The sequence below is a fragment of the Oncorhynchus keta genome, chromosome 4 (genome assembly GCF_023373465.1).
Source record: "Oncorhynchus keta strain PuntledgeMale-10-30-2019 chromosome 4, Oket_V2, whole genome shotgun sequence".
NCBI classification, from domain to species: domain Eukaryota; kingdom Metazoa; phylum Chordata; class Actinopteri; order Salmoniformes; family Salmonidae; genus Oncorhynchus; species Oncorhynchus keta.
In genome coordinates, this window is record NC_068424.1 from 63,060,336 (window position 1) to 63,081,943 (window position 21,608).

The 21,608-nt window shown below is 42.6% G+C and overlaps 1 protein-coding gene across 8 annotated transcripts in view; it reads right to left on the minus strand.

Moving 5' to 3' along the window:
* diaph2 (diaphanous-related formin 2) overlaps positions 1-21,608 on the minus strand; it is a 749,871-nt gene that overhangs the window by 100,167 nt on the left and 628,096 nt on the right. For all 8 annotated transcript variants that reach the window (XM_052512438.1, XM_052512437.1, XM_052512441.1 and 5 more), the window contains 2 exons: positions 19,755-19,919; positions 1,563-1,698 (listed from right to left, as the gene is read on the minus strand). In XM_052512438.1, coding sequence (XP_052368398.1) covers positions 1,563-1,698; positions 19,755-19,919 — 301 coding nt within the window. The remainder of the gene's footprint in view (positions 1-1,562; positions 1,699-19,754; positions 19,920-21,608) is intronic.

A 21,608-nucleotide genomic window follows, 5' to 3' on the forward strand; every position in this document is an offset into this window, starting at 1 on the left:
GATAGGCTTCCCAGGCATCTTCAGAAGACAGCCATTCTGGATTATTAAAAATGAAGCTTTCAAAGAGTTCTCTGCTTGAAAAAGTTGCATGCATCAATTATCTGGCAGAGAGTTAGAGCAGCAGTGTGTGATGGAGAGTGACTTGGAGCGGCTTGTCACATTGCTGAACACAGCAGAGCTACAGAAAGGTCCTTGGCTAGCTGTGACATTTGAAGCTGGTGGATTGTAAAAAATCCCAGTGTGTTTGTCAGAATATAACAAAAAAGACCACGCTGACTGGTTCCCAGCCCCCCAAGGCCTCTAGGCACAACATTCTGCCTGTCTCAATGTCATTTCAGTAATAGGGCACAGAGATCTCTATTGCTATTTGCCATGTCTGAATAACTGTCCCGTCTGAAATAATCAATAGCGTTTTCACCACCATTACACTGTTTATGAGAAAGATAAAAAGGCAGTCGGTCAAAACGATAAGCTATAAACAACCCGGCTGGGACAGAGTCGGAGAGAGAAAATAATCAAAATCCAAATCGAAACCAGGAAGTTGGGGGAAATAACTTCCAACAAATCTCTCTTAAACTTGCTGTAACTATAATAAATGTCTCACTTGAAGTTTTACAGTTGTGAACATTTCAAAATGATTATCCTCTCATTTCCCTTCCATTTCTATGTTTGAAAAAGTCTGAATAAAAATGTTAAGTCCATGTTAGCCATCCAGGGTTGTTAAATGTTTTAATAGCATGTGAATAGTGTGGTGAAAAAAAGGTCCTCCTCCTGAATGTATGTGTGATTCTGTATGATGTGCCAGTCCTATCAACTGTCTGCTCTACAAAGCCAGTAGGCCTGAGATCCCTACATCACCATGACACTGGCGGCAGGCGGCCAGCTCTCTGCTCGTCACCTGACAGAGCTCAGCTACACCCAACAGCCACCACAGTGACGAACACAATGACATAATAGGGATTCACACAGGAACTGCCAGGCTTTGATGTAACTGTGACTATTTCTACTGCTACTACTAGGGTGATGACTATAACTACAAATAGTACTACTTATACCTTGGTTCAAATACACAAACATTTTTTTTACGTAGCTTTCTGATTATATAATTTTCTGTACTACAATGACGAATACTGTAGTATTAGTACATTAGCCTACTACTCTAACTACTATTATTAGCAATCATCATAACAACGATAACAATAATACATATATGAATATTGAACAAAACATATGAATATGGATTCTATACCACACTGTTGTTCGCTATTAGAGACAGGAGAGAGACAGGATAAAACACATGCGAAGCATGTGATTTCTTCTCAGTGATAAAGATGCATCTCCCACCCCCTGCAGTTAGACTCAATGTGAGGTACAGTTCAGTGCTTCAACCCTCACACATGCTCCACACCCCTCAACACACACACACTTGCGCACATATACTCTCTCTCAAACACACACACACCCAGACACACAGCCCCCTCCCCCCACACAGTCTCTCTCGAACACACTCTCAATCTCTCTCCGTCTCTCTCTCTCTAAAAGTGACAGGAGAAGTGGTGTACCTTTGTTCATGTCAATCAGCTGCTTCTTCTTCTGCTGGCGCTCCTGCTTCTCGCGCTCCGCTTTCTCCTTGGCCAGTCGGGCTCTCTTGATCTTCTCCTCCATCTCCCTCTTCTTGTGGTTGTCCTTCACTGCTTCCTGTAGAGGGACACACAGGCATGAGGACACATGTTCTACTATAGAAGGTAACTACATACAGTGTCTTGTCTTGAGACTCTTATTGCTTCTGCATTGTCTTGTTTTTATGCCGGACTAATGTCGATGACCTAAGAGTGCATATTGCATGTACACAGTGTGGAGTGTATCGTGAGTCTGTTCCCCACCAAAGATGGTGTGTGTGGCACTGCAGTGAACCAGTCTCCCAATGCAGGAGAGAGAGAGAGAAGAGAAAGGAGAGAGATATCACTCTGCCCTCTTCACTGGCGAAAATGTCACCAAGGTGTCAGGGAAGGGAAGGAGAGTGAGGGGGAAACAGAACACAGTGGGGGGTATCTCCTGTTGCACAAGGCTGTTCTGACACCAGGGGAGAGAAAGGGAGGAAGAAGACACTACCACACAAGCTTTGGAGCCCACAAAGGTTCTCTCACCCCAGGCATGTGGCTCAGGCATGACATACCTCTTCCTGGAATATGTGTGAGTGTGTGTGACTGGGTGCATGTGTAAATGTGCATGCATGTATGTGACTGTTCAGACATTTGTGGATTTGCAAGTGTGTGTTTGTGCATGTCTGCTTGCAAGTGTGTGTGAGTGCCTTCTTGCGTCCCTTGACCTCCTCTGTGGTCTGATATAATGAGCGTTGACAGACAAACATCCCCTCCCCGCCTAAGACTCAGGTATTACGGAGATTGTGTGGAAGGAACAAGTAGCTATTCATGCCTGTCAAATCTGGGGCCTTGGCTTCCAAGTCCAAGGACAAGAGCCCCCACTGTTACTGTCTCCTTGTGAGATGACAATGATGAAGAGACAGAGAGTGGGGGGGCGGGGAGTGGAGACAGAGAGTGAGGGGGCGGGGGGTTGAGAAAAAAGGGGGAGAAAAAGTCACACAGGCAAAGATAGAGACATATAGAGAAGGAATAATGGAGAGGAAGAGAAAGAGTGAGAAAGAGATAGAGAGACGGAGAGAGTGAGCGAGAGAGAGAGAGACGGAGAGAGAGAGAGAGAGACGGAGAGAGAGAGAGAGAGCGAGATGGAGAGAAAGAGAGAGGGGGGGGGGGGTGGAGAAAGACCACGAGGAGAAAAAGTCACACAGGCAAAGATAAAGGGAGACATATTGAGAAGGAATAATGGAGAGGGAGAGAGACAGAGATAGAGAGATGGAGAGAAAACGTGAGAGAGACAAAGAGAGAGAGACGGGGAGAGAAAGAGAGAGAACCATTAACCATTGGTACATTGTTAAAACACTGTATATATATATATGACATTTGTAATGTCTTTATTGTTTTGAAACTTCTGTATGTGTAATGTTTACTGTTCATTTTTATTGTTTATTTCACTTTATATATTATCTACCTCACTTGCTTTGGCAATGTTAACACATGTTTCCCATGCCAATAAAACCCTTGAATTGAATTGAGAGAGAGAGAGAGAGAGAGAGATAGAGAGAGCGAGAGCGAGAGGGAGAGGGAGAGGGAGAGAGAGAGAGAGAGAGAGAGAGAGAGAGAGAGAGGAGCAGGGGGTGGAGAAAGAGAAGGAGGAGAAAAAGGCAAAGGCAAAGACAAAGAGAAACAGAGAAGGAATAATGGAGAGAGTGAGACAGAGAAAGTGAGAGAGACAGAAAGTGAGAGAAAGTGAGAGAGAGAGAGAGAGACAGAAAGGCAAAGAGAAAGAGAGAGACAGAGAAGAGAGAGAGAGAGAGAGAGTGAGACAGAGAAAGTGAGAGAGACAGAAAGTGAGAGAAAGTGAGAGAGACAGAAAGTGAGAGAGAGAGAGAGAGAGAGAGAGAGAGAGAGAGAGAGAGAGAGAGAGAGAGAGAGAGAGAGAGAGAGAGAGAGAGAGAGAGAGAGAGAGAGAGAGAGAGCGAGCGAGAGAGAGCGGGTGGGGGGTAGAGAAAGAGAAGGAGAGTGACAGAGAGAGAGACACCTTCCTGGACAAAACGTTCCACTGTAATAGTGAAGGTGTAAACTTGGCAGTAGAAAATGTTAACAGTATATTTGACCTCTCAGCTTCCCTATCAAATAGAAAAATAGAATCTCAAATAGAAAACCAAAGAAAATTAACAACGACAAATGGTTTGATGAAGAATGAAAAAATCTAAGAAAGAAATTGAGAAACCTGTCCAACTAAAAACATAGAGACCCGGGAAAACCTGAGTCTACGCCCTCACTATGGTGAATCACTAAAACAATACAGAAATACACTACGCAAAAAAAGAAGGAACAGCACGTCAGAAATCATTGAAGAATCCATGGACGCTAACCACGTATGGAAAAACTGGAAAACACTAAAACAATAACACAAAGAAGTATCTATCCAAAATGGAGATGTATGGGTAAACCACTTCACCAATCTGTTTGACTCTATAACAAAGAACAAACAGCAAAAACATATACATAATCAAATACAAATCTTAGAATAAACTATTAAAGACTACCAGAACACATTGGATTCTCCAATTACCTTGAATGAACTACAGGACAAAATAAAAACCCTCCACACAACAAGGCATGTGGTGTTGATGGTATCCTCTAAGAAATGATCAAATATACAGACAACAAATTCCAATTGGCTATACTAAAACTCTAACATCTTCCCCAATATTTGAACCAAGGACTGATCATCCCAATCCACAAGAGTGGAGACAAATTTGACACCAATAACTACCGTGGGCTAGGTGTCAACAGCAACCTTGGGAAAATCCTCTGCATGATCATTAACAGCAGACCTGTACATTTCCTCAGTGAAAACAATGTACAGAGAAAATGTCAAATGGGCTTTTTACCAAATTATCATACAACAGACCACGTATTCACCCTGCACACCCTAATTGACAAACAAACAAACCAAAACAAAGGCAAAGTCTTCTCATGCTTTGTTGATTTTAAAAATGCCTTCAACTCAATTTGGCATGAGGGTCTGCTATACAAATTGATGGAAAGTGGTGCTGGGGGAAAAACATACGAATCACACGTGTACACAAACAACAAGTTCGTGGTTAAAATTGGCAAAAAAACACACATTTCTTCCCACAGGGCCATGGGGTGAGACAGAGATGCAGCTTAAGCCCTACCCTCTTCAACCTATATATCAACGAATTGGGGAGGGCACTAGAAAAGACTGCAGCACCCGGACTCACCCTACTAGAATCTGAAGTCAAATGTCTGTTTGCTGATGATATGTTGCTTCTTTCACAAACCAAGGAGGGCCTACAGCAGCACCTAGATCTTCTGCACAGATTCTGCAAGACCTGGGCCCTGACTGTAAATCTCAGTAAAACCAAAATAATGGTGTTCCAAAAAAGGTCCAGTCGCCAGGACCACAAATACAAAGACACCGTTGCCCTAGAGCACACAAAAAACTACACATACCTTGGCCTAAACATCAGCGCCACAGGTAACTTCCACAAAGCTGTGAACGATCTGAGAGACAAGGCAAGAAGGGCATTCTATGCCATCAAAAGGAACATAAAATTCGACATACCAATTAGGATATGGCTAAAAATACTTGAATCAGTTATAGAACCCATTGCCCTTTATGGTTGTTAGGTCTGGGGTCTGCTCAACAACCAACAATTCACAAAATGGGACAAACACCAAATTAAGACGCTGCATGCAGAATTCTGCAAAAATATCCCCCGTGTATAACGTAGAACACCAAATAATGCATGCATGGAGAGCATAATTAGGCCGATACCGGCTAATGATCAAAACCCAGAAAAGAGCCGTTAAACTCTACAATCACCTAAAAGTAAGCGATTCCCAAACCTTCCATAACAAAGCCATCACCTACAGAGAGATGAACCTGGAGAAGAGTCCCTTAAGCAAGCTGGTCCTGGGGCTCTGTTCACAAACACAAACACACCCCACAGAGCCCCAGGACAACAACACAATTAGACCCAACCAAATGATGAGAAAACAAAAAGATAATTACTTGACATGTTGGAAAGAATTAACAACAAAAACAACTGAGCAAACTAGAATGCTATTTGGCCCTAAACAGTACAGAAAATGGCTCTGTACATAGTGGCAGAATACCCGACCACTGTGACTGACCCAACCTTAAGGAAAGCTTTGACTATGTACAAACTCAGTGAGCATAGCCTTGCTATTAAGAAAGGCCTCCGTAGGCAGACCTGGCTCTCAAGAGAAGACAGGCTATGTGCACACTTCCCACAAAATAAGGTGGAAACTGAGCTGCACTTCCTAACCTCCTACCAAATGTATGACCATATTAGACACATATTTACCTCAGATTACACAGACCCACAAAGATTTGGAAAACAAACCCAATTTTGATAAACCCCCATATCTAATGGTTGAAATACCACTGTGTGCCATCACAGCAGCAAGATTTGTGACCTGTTGCCACAAGAAAATGTCAACCAGTGAAAAACAAACACCATTGTAAATACAACCCATATTTATGCTTATTTATGTTCCCTTTTGTACTTTAACCATTTGTACATGAGTGTAATGTTTCCTGTTCATTTTTATAGTTTATTTCACTTTTGTATATTATCTACTCCACTTGCTTTGGCAATATTAACATACATTTCCCATGCAAATAAAAACCTTAAATTGAATTGAAAATTGAATTGAAATTAATTGAGAGAGAGAGAGGAGGAGAGGGAGAGAGCAAGGTAGAGAGGGAGAGAGAGAGATATGAGAGAGATATGATATGAGATAGCGAGAGACAGGGTAATTGTGTTTAGAGAGGAATAAACCCTAACTTAAAACTCTGTGTTAATTGGAACATCGCAGCCGTTTTTATCTCCATTTCAAATCATTTCTAGGTATCAATTAAGTACCTTACTGTGATTGTTTTCAATTAAAATGGTCAAAAAGAAACAAAAAAAGCTTCTAAACAAAGAACAATTTCTTAAGCAAAAACATTTGCTCGGACTGCCTGGGAGTGGTCTGAGTAAGGAGAGTAAAACAAAAAACTACAGCGTCTATCACATAAAGCTGCTGTTTATTCTTAATCCTCACTATCCAAAAGATAATTAGCAAGCTAGCTCATAATGATAACGAAGCACGAAGCATTAAGTGATATCATCTTGCTGTAGAAAATGCAAATAAAGAAGTTGCTTCATGTAGATAGCCACTAAGTCCCTTTTTAGGGGGTGACTACTGTATTACTACAGCCACAGTTACCAAAATGGTGTCATCCATCCCCAAAATGGCTGACTTCGACACTTTGTCACTCTCCATGGTTCTAAATGGTAATAGGCACTGCTGCTACCGGCACAAGAGGGATTGCGTGTGTGTGTGTGTGTGTGTGTGTGTGTGTACATTTTTTTGCAGTGATACTGAGGCCTTCTCTCTGTTCTCTGCCCTGTGTTGTGGACTTCTGAGCGCTCTGACCTCCACACCTGGCTGGAGAATTTCAGAGCCATTTTCTGAACATCCCCTGCACTGAGCATGGGCCAGAAGACATTTTCCTTTCAGGTTCTTCTTCAATTCAATCCAATAATTCGTGACTTATTTACTGCTCCCCCCTATCAGCTTCTGCTCCTATACATGCGTTTGCCCAGTCCAGAGACTGTTTGCTTGTCCGTAAATAGAATGCATGTCCAATACATTGCTTCATACCAAGTGGTATATGCTAGTGTGGATATTGGAACAGAGCTGTTTTAATTGTTCCTTTTCTGTTGCACCACTGATTTCACACACACACACACACACACACACACACACACACACACACACACACACACACACACACACACACACACACACACACACACACACACACACACACACACACACACACACACACACACACACACACACACGCGCGCGCGCAAATAGATGTTGTAGATTTGACAAACATGATCACTGTAGCACAACAGAACCTTGGGCTGCCTGAGTGTTTATCAGCCATCTGTTGCTGTACGTGCCAGCTTCTAATGAAATTGTGTCAGGAACTTATGAGGTACAAATACACTAACTTGGTAGTCTTTAAGACACAATACTATATTTTTCTTTATTGAAGGGTTATCCTGAATAAATTGAAATCCTGTGACCAGTTTAGGTTGAATAATGCCTGCTGTGTGAATATCAGTGACTTGATCACTGAGAGCCAGTGTCTATGCAAATATATATTGGATAAACCAAGTGTGTGTGTTAGAGGATTACTGTAGCAGCTGTCGAGGAGGACGCAGCAGTAACAGGGAAAGTGTAGTGGGAGGAGAGGCATCATATTACCAGTACCATTATCATCACGATGACTCTTCATACTCTCAGTGTCAGGGCATTCGCATGCTTTTGAGATCGAGCCAATGGCCCTGAAAAGACGGACACACACACACACACACACAAACATGCTTGTATGCATACGCACACACAACGACACGCACACACACACTCTGACCATCCTAATTTGATCACTAAGATTATGTGAGGATGCTCATTCTTGTAACCCCACACCCATTAGTCTGGCTTTATTGGTCTTATTCAGTCAATTAATTTAACGACTAAGACTGTTAGGTCAACATCCACCTGCCCAGGCTTTGCTAACTTGTTAATACAGAGATCCTCCTCTCTGCTCCGAGTCAGGATCACACACACAGAGCTGGTTGACTGCATTTCACCCCATCTCCAAATATGGCAGCTGCACATATATGGACTTCCTGCGCCCAAATAAAATGATTTTCATCGGCCTCGTCAAGAGTAGAAAAAAAACTTGGCTAATGAATTCTCTTATCTGTTGTAGTTGGCTCTATGAGGGCTGTCAGTCATTGCGTTAACTCAAATGCCTCATGTCGGTCGGCGTTGAATTAAGCAGAGGCTTTTTAGTCAAAGCAATTTAGAGGAAAGTAGCATTCCAATCAAGGTCTTTATTATCTGGGATGCCCCTGTGTGTAATGAATGTATTACAAAGGCCAAACAACGCTCTGTGATACCGCCGAATGAATGTTTAGCCTCAATGACTCGGAAGCCCATACCATGAACATTTGCTGTGCATGTTGAATGGGTGTCAGCGTAAAATCAATTGGAAAGTTAAATGAGGTATCTGTTGTGAATGTGAATTTCCTTAATGACCCCAACTGCCGACCTGTCACAATATCCATTTACTGTATCACTATGGCTGGTGCAGGATGATATATACCCTCAGTGGCTGTAAGGTAAGTGATGGGTGATGCAAGGAACGTACCGTTAGCGTAGCCAAATGATAAATACCCTCCTCAGGACAGATTCACAATCCCGCTAGGCTGCTACTGGCTAGCCAAGCTTAGCATGGTGCAAAAGGGAAGGGCTGTTAGCGAGCATCTATAGCTGCAGAGGAAACGTCTACATTCTTTCAGTTTTACAGGTAGAAAAACAAACAACAACCAGAATGAATGCATCGATCACCAAACATTCCTGAAAGTTAGAAGCATTGAAGCATCTGTTAAATGGGTCTCCCGGCAAGAAAGGAAAACCAGAGGGAATAACAGGAATATTGCAGTCGCTGGTCATCGAAGGATTGCTTATTTTATAAACTAACAACACCCTCACTCTCTATCCCAACTCTCAACTCAACCCCCCACTTCCCCAGACCTCTCCTACTCCTTGGCATTGAAGTCTAAATCAGTAATAACTTCTTCATAAAGAGCTATTTGCTTGAGAGAATAATTAATGTATTAGCGGACGTCTCCTTTTAGAGGCTGCGCAACAGCAAATCCTTGGGGGAGCGCCGTGTCGAACGCTGGTACTCTTTGATCACGAGAATGAAAGTTAGTTATACATATGGGAAGGAGGGAGGGAGGGGTGGGGAGAGAGAGAGAAGAGAGAACAGAGAGAGAAGAAACTCAGACAAGAAGACCTTGCCATTCACACTAATAGGTTTGGAAGACTTTGAGCGTATCTTCTGGACATCGTGTCATCATCCTGACACATTACATTTTTGGGGGCACCGGGAGGAGAGGGAGAGATGGAGGGAGAAAATAGTTAAATACATGTTTAAGAGACTTCTTCCCGGGAGGTCGTGTCTCTGCTTTGTTCTTCACCGTTTGAGTTTGTCTTGGTCCACAAATATCCCTCTTGAGCATTCTGGGATTTGAATTTTTATGATGAATGTGTTTTCAGACATTTTATTTTAGACTCACCTCACATTCATTCCAATAAATGTCATATCTGTGTTTTTGAATAAACTGGAAAGGTGTTACTGTTGTATCATTTACTCTGTACTACTTTCCTGGATATTTTCCTTGAGGTTTTGTGTTTATATACTGGTGTCAACTGATCATGGTTTAGTTTTACTCCCTTGATCATCTAAATATATCCAAAGCAAGCAGTTTCTGTGTTCTTCGGAAATGAACAATACATGATTTTTGAGTGTTCTCAAAAAAAGATTGTTCCAGGAAATGTAGTCATACTGCACATGAGTAGTTTATAATTGGGGCATTTCAGTAATTTGTCTCAATTTGGTCCTACTGTACATGCCTTTGAATACCTTTCCTGGAACAACCATTTCTGAGAACACAAAATTAAAATAAATGATTGTTCATTTCCGAAGAAAACATATATACACTACATGGCCAAAAGCATGTGGACACATGCTCTTTGAACATCTCAATCCAAAACCATGGGTATTAATATGGAGTTGGTCCCTCGTCTGCTGCTATAACAGCCTCCACTCTTCTGGGAAGTCTTTCCATTAGACATTGGAACATTGCTGAAGGGACTTGCTTCCATTCATCCACAAGAGCATTAATGAGGTCGGGCACTGATGTTGGGCGATTAAGACTGTCAGAGTTCCAATTCATCGAAAAGTTTTTGGATGGCGTTGAGGTCATGGCTCTGTGCAGGCCAGTCAAGTTCTTCCTCACCAATCTCGACAAACCATTTTCTGTACGGACCTGGCTATGTGCACAGGGACATTGTCATATTGAAACAGGAAACGGGCTTCAAACTGTAACTAAGGGGCCTAGCCCAAACCATGAAAAACAGCCCCAGACCATTATTCCTCCTCCACCAAACTTGGCACTATGCATTCGGGAAGATAGCCTTCACCTGGTATCCTCCAAACCCAGATTTGTCCGTCAGACTGCCAGATGGTAAGGCGTGGTTCATCACTCCAGAGAACATGTTTCCACTGCTCCAGAGTCCAATGGCGGCCAGCTTTACAACACTTCAGCCAACGCTTGGCATTGTGCATGGTGATCTGAGGCTAGTGTGCGACTTCTCGGCCATGGAAACCCATTTCATAAAACTCCCGAATAACAATTTTTGTGCTGACGTTGCTTCCAGAGGCAGTTTGGAACTCGGCAGTGTTGCATCTGAGGACAGACAATATTTTACGCTCTACACGCTTCAGCACTCGGCGGTCCCATTCTATGACCGGCTGAGCCGTTGTTGCACCTATACGTTTCCACTTCACAATAACAGCACATACAGTTGATCAGAGAAACTCTAGCAGGACAGACATTTGACAAACTGACTTGTTGGAAAAGTTGCATCCTATGACGGTGCCACGTTGAAAGTCACTGAGCTTTTCAGTAAGGCCATTCTACTACCAATGTTTGTCTATGGAGATTGCATGGCTGTGTGCTCGATGTTATGAGCGTATCTGTGGCTGAAATAGCTGAATCTACTCATTTGAAGGGGTGTCCCCATACTTTTGTATATATAGTGTATTTATATTATCAAGGTGGTAAAACCCTACTGCCACGATATAATTCTTCGTCATTGTAATCAGAGAAATCCGGATAGTACGAACTAGCACCTTGAAAACAGTGGGAGGTAATACATATATTACACTTATGCAGAAATAATGTTTAGAATAGGATGAGCCAGCCTCCATGGTTCCAAGCTCTTCAGAGTTTCAATAAGCCCAGACCTCAGACTTACCCCACCCCTCTACCTGCTTAAGACCTGCATGACTCTTTGAAGCACCGAAGGCGGAGGTACTGTCTTTTCTTTCCGTGTCCATTTAAAGGGGATAAGAAGCTTCCAAAGTCTCTTTTATCAGTGTGGAACTTACACGCTTCCATGATACATTATATATTCCAGGCACAGGTTGCGTACCGAATGGTGCCTTGGTAAAAAAAATAGTGCACTATGAAAGGCATAGGGTTTCATTTGGGAAGCGCGTACAGTTTATGTATGCTTTAATCTGTCCTATAAGCCCGCCCCTATGTCATCAGGCTCCCAGGTCTGTCAGGCAAATATATTTGTCAAGTCTGGATGAAATAAGCTAATTCACCACCACCAGTCTTAAAACAGGGCCAACTTTCTTAGTTCTGAGATAGTCAAATGCATGAGCCAAGGATTTAATGGCATGAAATAGATGTATGAAAGGATTGAGTGAAGCTTTCCTCCACTGCTGTTGGTATTTCTTTAGTGCAGCATTTACATGTGCTCTCTCTCAAGGAATAGAGACTTGACATGTGCTTTCTGTGCTCTCTCTCAAGGAATAGAGAGACTAGACATGTGCTTCATGTTCTCTCTCTCAAGGAATAGAGAGACTAGACATGTGCTTCATGTTCTCTCTCTCAAGGAATAGAGAGACTAGACATGTGCTTTCTGTGCTCTCTCTCAAGGAATAGAGAGACTAGACATGTGCTTTCTGTGCTCTCTCTCAAGGAATAGAGAGACTAGACATGTGCTCTCTGTGCTCTCTCTCAAGGAATAGAGAGACTAGACATGTGCTTTCTGTGCTCTCTCTCAAGGAATAGAGAGACTAGACATGTGCTCTCTGTGCTCTCTCTCAAGGAATAGAGAGACTAGACATGTGCTTTCTGTGCTCTCTCTCACGGAATAGAGAGAACAGACATGTGCTTTCTGTGCTCTCTCTCAAGGAATAGAGAGACTAGACATGTGCTTCATGTTCTCTCTCTCAAGGAATAGAGAGACTAGACATGTGCTTCATGTTCTCTCTCTCAAGGAATAGAGAGACTAGACATGTGCTTTCTGTGCTCTCTCTCAAGGAATAGAGAGACTAGACATGTGCTTCATGTTCTCTCTCTCAAGGAATAGAGAGACTAGACATGTGCTTCATGTTCTCTCTCTCAAGGAATAGAGAGACTAGACATGTGCTCTCTGTGCTCTCTCTCAAGGAATAGAGGGACTAGACATGTGCTTTCTGTGCTCTCTCTCAAGGAATAGAGACTTGATATGTGCTACATGTTCTCTCTCTCAAGGAATAGAGAGACTAGACATGTGCTTTCTGTGCTCTCTCTCAAGGAATAGAGAGACTAGACATGTGCTTTCTGTGCTCTCTCTCAAGGAATAGAGAGACTAGACATGTGCTTTGTGTGCTCTCTCTCAAGGGATAGAGAGACTAGACATGTGCTTTCTGTGCTCTCTCTCAAGGAATAGAGAGACTAGACATGTGCTACATCTGCTCTCTCTCAAGGAATAGAGAGACTAGACATGTGCTTTCTGTGCTCTCTCTCAAGGAATAGAGAGACTAGACATGTGCTTCATGCGCTCTCTCTAAAGGAATAGCGAGACTAGACATGTGCTTTCTGTGCGCTCTCTCTAAAGGAATAGCGAGACTAGACATGTGCTTTCTGTGCTCTCTCTCAAGGAATAGAGAGACTAGACATGTGCTTCATGTTCTCTCTCTCAAGGAATAGAGAGACTAGACATGTGCTTTCTGTGCTCTCTCTCAAGGAATAGAGAGACTAGACATGTGCTTTCTGTGCTCTCTCTCAAGGAATAGAGAGACTAGACATGTGCTTTCTGTTCTCTCTCAAGGAATAGAGACTTGACATGTGCTCTCTCTCAAGGAATAGAGAGACTAGACATGTGCTTTCTGTGCTCTCTCTCAAGGAATAGAGAGACATGTGCTTTCTGTGCTCTCTCTCAAGGAATAGAGAGACAAGACATGTGCTTTCTGTGCTCTCTCTCAAGGAATATAGAGACTAGCCATGTGCTTTCTGTGCTCTCTCTCAAGGAATAGAGAGACTAGACATGTGCTTTCTGTTCTCTCTCAAGGAATAGAGACTTGACATGTGTTCTCTCTCAAGGAATAGAGAGACTAGACTTGTGCTTTCTGTGCTCTCTCTCAAGGAATAGAGAGACATGTGCTTTCTGTGCTCTCTCTCAAGGAATAGAGAGACAAGACATGTGCTTTCTGTGCTCTCTCTCAAGGAATATAGAGACTAGCCATGTGCTTTCTGTGCTCTCTCTCAAGGAATAGAGACTTGACATGTGCTTTCTGTGCTCTCTCCCAAGGAATAGAGAGACTAGACATGTGCTTGCTGTGCTCTCTCTCAAGGAATAGAGAGACTAGACATGTGCTTCGTGTGCTCTCTCTCAAGAAAGAGAGACTTGACATGTGCTTCATGTGCTCTCTCTCAAGGAATAGAGAGACTAGACATGTGATTCATGTGCTCTCTCTCAAGAAAGAGAGACTTGACATGTGCTTCATGTGCTCTCTCTCAAGGAATAGAGAGACTAGACATGTGATTCATGTGCTCTCTCTCAAGGAATAGAGAGACTAGACATGTGATTCATGTGCTCTCTCTCAAGGAATAGAGAGACTAGACATGTGATTCATGTGCTCTCTCTCAAGGAATAGACTTGATGCTGTTGTTACCTCATGAATATTGTCCTTGAGTTGAAGTACAGTTGAACTACGTCTTACTGAAGTCAATGTTGAGTTACAGTACAGTAGGACTACGTCTTACTGAAGTCAAATGGGCACTAATGTACCTCAGCATCACATAAAGGTGACTCAACAAAAGCTGTAAATTAAAACATTTCATTGGTAACACTGGTGCTCCCAACTTAAAGATAGGAGCACAACTAAATCTAAATTGATTGAGATACAGCCCATATTGGGCCTATATGAATTCTAGCTACTTTTGAAGCACATTTTGTGCCATGGAAACGAATATGCAATCCTGTAATGACATTTGTTTATTATGAAAACCTGAAATGTTCATACAAAACCTGTCATTGAAATTACAAAGTCATTGGTGGAATATCAGGTTTCTACATTGTGTACAAGCACTACTGACCTATTGAGATGCATTGCATTGAAACATTACATTCGTACGTTTGAATGTTCTGTCCGTTTAGTGTTCTGAAACAACCAGTAGTGGCGCGTGGTTAAAATCACTGGGGAAGCCCAAAAAACAAGGCATACATGTGTTGTGATAATTGCGTTGTTTGCTCTATAAATACTGTTAATTCGTATGCCTCGCGACTGTGATATATACCCTAAGGCCGAGACAATAATAAGACACAGAGGAAGAATGAATTCAACCACACCTTTGTTTCATCACAAAACCGGAAAAGCAACCTTTGTTCGGTAAAGTCGACAAAGCATACGGCATGTAACAAATAGTTACATGCAACTGCCGCGCAACTCTCCTGGGACTGCCGCACAGGAGAAATATCAGGCCACAGCGAGAAACACAATATTGAACTTCACTAGAATAGTGGTCACCAACCGGTCGAGTGCAATCCAAGGCATTCCTAGTCGATCGCCAAACATTTTTGTAAAAACCCAACGATAAGGCTGTTGGAGGTAAGTGCACCCGATTCAAACTGTTGCGTTTTGAATCATTTCATGTATCTGAAGGGTCAAACTCTGTCTTCCTGATGGGCCTGGAGGACAAATCAAGGTCACTATAGGTCTACCACTGGCCAATCGGACGGCTCAGATTAACGTGTCTGCAATAACGTAACAGGCATAAAAGAAAGCTACAGCAAAGTTGATACTGTGAAGTTTCAAAACGTTTAAAACCTTTACTAGAGTGAGACTGTCAATGAATACAGCAAAGAGCTGCTGTTTTTATGAGTGAGTTCATGTTTAAGTTCTTACTGAGCACTGTCAACACTTTGTATTCAACCCTTTCATAAGCCCGTACTCTACACAGACTGGTGCGGCATTAGCAATCAGACCTGCAGTAGGCCTACAGAGCATTCGGGAAAGTATTCAGACCCGCTTGACTTTTTCCACATTTTGTTACGTTATAGCCTTATTCTAAAAATGATTCAATAAAAAATGTTCCCCATCAATCTACACACAATATCTCATAATGATAAAGTGAAAACAGGTTACAAAAACAAAACAGAAATACATTATTTACATAACTATTCAAACCCTTTAGTATGAGACTCGAAATTGAGCTCAGGTGCATCCTGTTTCAATTGTTCATCCTTGAGATGTTTCTACAACTTGATTGGTGTCCACCTGTGGTAAAATCAATTGATTGGACATGATTTGGAAAGGCACACACCTGTCTATATACGGTCCCACAGTGGACAGTGCATGTCAGAGCAAAAAAAAAGCCATGAGATCGAAGGAATTGTCCGTAGATCTCAGAGAAAGGATTGTGCTGAGGCACAGATCTGGGGAAGGGCACCCAAAAATATCTGCGGCATTGAAAGTCCCCAAGAACACAGTGGCCTACATCATTCTTAAATGGAAGATGTTTGGAACCACCAAGATTCTTCCTAGAGCTGGCCGCCCGGTCAAACTGAGCAATCGGGGGAGAAGGGCCTTGGTCAGGGAGGTGACTAAGAACCCAATGGTCACTCTGACAGAGCTCCAGAGTTCTTCTGTGGAGATGGGCAAACCTTCCAGAAAGACAACCATCTCTGCAGCACTCTACCAATCAGGTCTTTATGGTAGAGTGGACAAACAAAAGCCACTACTTGGTAAAAGGCACATAACTGCCAGCTTGGAGTTTGCCAAAAGGCACCTACGGACCGGACCCTCAGACCATAATAAACAAGATTATCTGGTCTGATGAAACCAAGATTGAACTCCTTGGCCTGAATGCCAAGCGTCACGTCTGGAGGGAACCTGGCACCATCTCTACAGTGAAGCATGGTGGTGGCAGCATCATGCTGTGGGGATGTTTTTCAGCGACAGGTACTGGGAGACTAGTCAGGATTGAGGGAAAGATGAACGAAGCAAAGTACAGAGAGATCCTTGATGACAACCTGCTCCAGAGTGCACTACCCTCTCCATAATGATCCTCTATCTCTCTTAATACAACCCTCTCTATAATGATCTATAATGATCCAACCTGACAGAGCTTGAGAGGATCTGCAGAGAAGAATGGGAGAAACTCCCCAAATACAGATGTGCCAAGTCTGTAATGTCTTACCCAAGAAGTCTCAAGACTGTAAACGCTGCCAAAGTTGCTTCAACAGGGTCTGAATACTTATGTAAAAGTGATATTTCAGTTTGTATTTTTTTATGCATTTGCAAAAAATCTATTTTAGAATAAGTCTGTAACGTAACAAAATGTGGAAAAAGTTGAGGGGTCTGAATACTTTCCGAATGCACTGTATATGCAAAAAGACCATTGCCATATATGGATTGACTTTGAACTGGACTGTGTTACAGTCGTGAGTAGATGGCCTTGTTTTGAGGTCAAAGCGAGAGCTGCATGTAGCTACCTGTGCACATTTTGTTCATATCCTTTGCTAGTTAGTGATTTTTTTTGCCCAGTTATAGATAATTTGTTGTTAGCAATAGGGGAGTGATTGCTTCCCACAAGAGTACAAAAGATGTACATTTCCTTTGAAAAGCGAGTCAGGTAAAGAGCTTTTTTTTGTCTTAAAGGGGCAGTGTTGTATTTTGAGACAGGCTTGAATAAGCTATGTAGCCAGAAAAATAATGCATTTTATTTTGTAATGTGGTTGCTTGCATCAAACATCACAACAACAGTTTCAGACACCTTCTTGTCTGAAGGACAAGTGGATAAACAGGTTCATGTCAAGCCCTGCATGTTCTTTTTATTTTAAATATTATGGAATGTAGGCCTACAGTACAATGAACACCACACATTGGTTGCTACTGTAGGCAGAACGATAGAATAACTATTTCCATGTTCAAATGTTATAGAATGCATTTTCTCCATATTTCTTTCAATGTTAGACACTCTGTTAGTCCTACATTCTGATCAAATAGCCACAGTTACCTACTTGCTGCTGCTGGAAGTTGCACAGAAAATGTTCAAGTTTTCGCTCAGCAGACCTGAACTTTGCTCAGTGACGGAAATAAATAAATGGGACATTGGTTACATGACCTACAGCATGGTCAAGCAAGATCATTTTTGAATCACTAAACAACGATTGATTTAGAACCATGGAGAGTTACCGCAAGTCGCAAAGCTAGCTAGCCACTGGAGGACAACATCAACGAGATGCAACAATTCAAGTTGTTTCTGTCAATGTCGTCTGCTCTCCATGCGATTTGATGGGAGCGACAACAAATCCAATCTGTCATATACTTTTTTTGGGGTGTGCCAGGACCATTTATATTTGAGCTCACTCAGTTTAGCTCAACGCTGATTGGCTATTATTTTATACTTTTTTTAATCAAGGGAGGCCAAATGCTCGCTGGCTTTCCTTGCATTCAATGCTACGGGTGGCAACAATGTCATACTCTTTTGGACCAGACACCATCAGATAGAATGCCTACTCATACAGAGACACTGTGCAGGGCGCTGTTTCAGTTGCTCAGATGCTTTCTCCTGGGAGATACATTCAGCCTCTCGCGGATTTAAGGAAAATGATGAAAGACAAAGACGAAAGATAAATTATTTCTATTTTTTTCTTATTTTTATCTTGGTAAATTTTTTGGGGAAGCCTGGCTTCCCTTGGTCTCCATGAATATACGCCATTGGAAACAATGGACTTTGAAGTTAGTAGGGGAGCCAGCATATTACTATAGCAGAGGCCATAGAAATAACCGGGGAAAGGATGAATATTTTTGATGAAATCGATCGCCCATTGCCTAATACCAGAATTAAGATGGACCTGCCTATTTGTATAGGTATCCGACATTAGACATGAAAACACATTCCTTGAGCATCCACATAGGCCTATATGATCAATGGCTTGCGTGTCACATTTGCAACATAGATCATGCAATGGATGCATGCACTGTTGGGAGCTAAATTGGGTGGCTATAACCTACCTACTTTGTTGGGTAATAATCACGGTTGAAAAATGTATCATAAAGTAATTTACTAGAACATGACGACCAGCCAAAGGTTAGCTACCTCTTTTTGAACTACTTATTGCTAGTTATTGATTTATTGAAATGACCGTCGTAGTAGTTGAAAGTTGGCTGTGTAGCTGAAAAGTCAGAGCCGAAGGGAGCGCAAGTCTATTACAAGCAGCGCCCAGACCTTCAATCAGGAGAATGGCGCATTTCCATGTCCACCAGCTTTTCACAGTTTCTGTAATCGACATAACTGCATCTAGCTACTCATTACAGTAGCTATCTATCTAGCCAAACTAGCGTGCTTTGTTACATTTATTAGCAGTAGGACTGCATTTTGAGAGGTGAAAAATGTATGCACCATAGCCCCAGTGCCCAGAGGTCCCATCGTGAGCTGCCAACTCCTCTCCGCCTTGTTTGTGGACTGTGCTGACCTTCCAATAATGACATGAATAAGAAGTTTTCTAGACTGAGACCATTTTGTCTAGGGCTCTTTGGAACAATTGTACAGCGAAGACTAATCATTACAACAATTATTATCTGGGTGATATCATTTGTCGGACTGTGCTCCCAAGATAAAAAATAAAAAAAACAGGTCACATAGCAAAATATTTGGTGACACTTTAGAGCCCTGGTTCCAAGTGTGTGTGTGTGTTTCATGACCAATCAGGTAAGATAGAGACACATTTGAAGAAGCTATCTTTCAAATGGATTAAGCTACGACATATTATGACCCCATCACTGAAATATAAGACTCTCAGGAACATGTATGTGTCTTCTGTTTCCTTCTACAATGTCCACAAGCCACGCAGGACTCATTAGAACAGAGTGGACAAGACCAGGCATTAAATCAGACTTTCAGAAAGACGATCATACAAAATGACAGCCTGATGAACTTCCCAATACCTTCTCCTGATGAATTTCAGTCACTTCAACCCATACTTCTTTCAGATTGATATACTGTCAAAAGTAGTGTCAGACTGATTTGTAATAGACTGTCATTAACCCCAATTTAAAAAAGTGAACATCACGTTTTTGTATATGTTGAGGTTGCAAAAATGTTTTGATATCAAAATGGGGTCGCAGGCCAAAAAAGTTTGGGAAAGCCTGGTGTACTCTATATTTAATGTACTCACCACGAAGAGGGTACGGAAGGAGGCCAGGCCACCGAAGAAGTCCTCGACGCAGAGGACGTGGGGGTCGAAGGCGTAGTAGCTGCCCAGGCTCTCGTATAACTTCTGCATGTTCTTGTGCATGGTGGACAGCTTCTCATATTGCTCCCGTGAATGTTTTGAGAAGCCGTGAGGGAAGGTATAGTCAAGGAAATAAACATTTTGTTTGATCAATGGTACTGGTCAGACCTGGGTTTCAAATACCCTAAAAATAGATTAAAATACTTTATCTGTGTCTGTTTGGGCTTGCCTTGCTCAATAAACCAATAAAAAAGTCCCACAACTGTAAACTGCACCCATCTGGCACTCAAGGCAAACGCTCAAAGTATTTGAAAATATTTTTCAAGTATTTGAACCCACGTCTGGTACTGGTGCGACAACACAAAAATGATACTACATACTGTAACACTTTGTCACCATGCTGTGTGATGTTACACAACAATAGACAGTCATCATTGAGCTAGTTATCAAACCAACACCTCCTTTCATTCACTTGTTTGTAAACACACCCACCCACACTGAGAACGCAAACCAAAAATGCTGAAAAAGCCATCTCTTTTCAGACAGGGAGAGGTCAGAGAAACTAATGTGTGTGTTTCAATAACCTCTCCAACTCACTTTGGAGTCATTGGCACAGTGGGCTAATAGCGCACAGCCCGGGAGTAATGGAAATGTATTTTGTAGTCAGCTGCGACACAGATGGCTGTTGGAATAGCTGATTGCAGTCATTGTTCTATTGTTTCTCCCAACAAGAGCGGGGTCAGTTTGTCTTGAACCGCGGCCCACGCCGCACTATGTAATTTACTGAGCAGATAAAGCACTTTCTACTGGGTGAATGGCTATTGACAGCTGCTGTCCATGCACTATTATCCCAGAGGACCACATGGAGCCCAGACACTGGTCATAGACTCTGGTTGTTCTGCCACAAACACAGACGGACCCACACACAGTGTGACAGTGTGTGTGATGAGGTGAAAAGCACACCTCTATTGAACACACTGTGTAAAACAACTGACAGCAAGCATGGAAAGCCACACACATTCAAGCAGATACACAAAGCAGTGTGACAGGACACACACTGCGGTAGTTTTCAACCCTATTCGCCTCAGCCTCAATGTTCAGGTCACTGTCAGCAACACACAATCACACTGAGGCTAATTGGATAACACAGCATCAAACACCCCCACTGTTCTGTCAATCACGCACATCACGTTCATCTATCTACCTGTATCTTCCGATCTATGCATTTCTGCATCTGTCCATGTCTGTCTGAAGCTGTCCAAGGCTGTCTATAGGCCTATGGGCTGGGCTGTGAATCTATGGATGGGCTGGTGTGTATGTGGTCTATCAGGGGTTCTTTTGGGGGATCCTATGGGGGTGTGATGACCGATCTGCGGCCTTGCTACATCTGTGTCCTGGCCGACGTTGGGTCCAGCTGAGCGAGGATGAAAGCAGGGCCGGCAGGAGGCCAGACAAGCTGGATTAGCTCTCAGCGGGTCAGTGTTAACCAGACCTCAACAGCAGCACTGGCAGTGACCAGCACTACAGCCCATACAAGCCTGGTGATGCTAGATTTATCTAGCTGATAGATATCTTTATATCTCTCTTCCTCCCCTTCTCTCTTTCTGTCACACTGTCTATCTCGCTTACTCTCCCTTTCTCTCTCTCTGTCTGTCACTCACCATTTGTCTCTCTCTCTCTGTGTTCCTCTTTCTTTTTATCCATATTTTTCTCGCTCTCTTTCTTCCTCTCCCATCAGCTCCCTTTAAAGACCTAAGGACTTGGATGGAAGGGTGTTTACATCAAACCTTGTTTCCA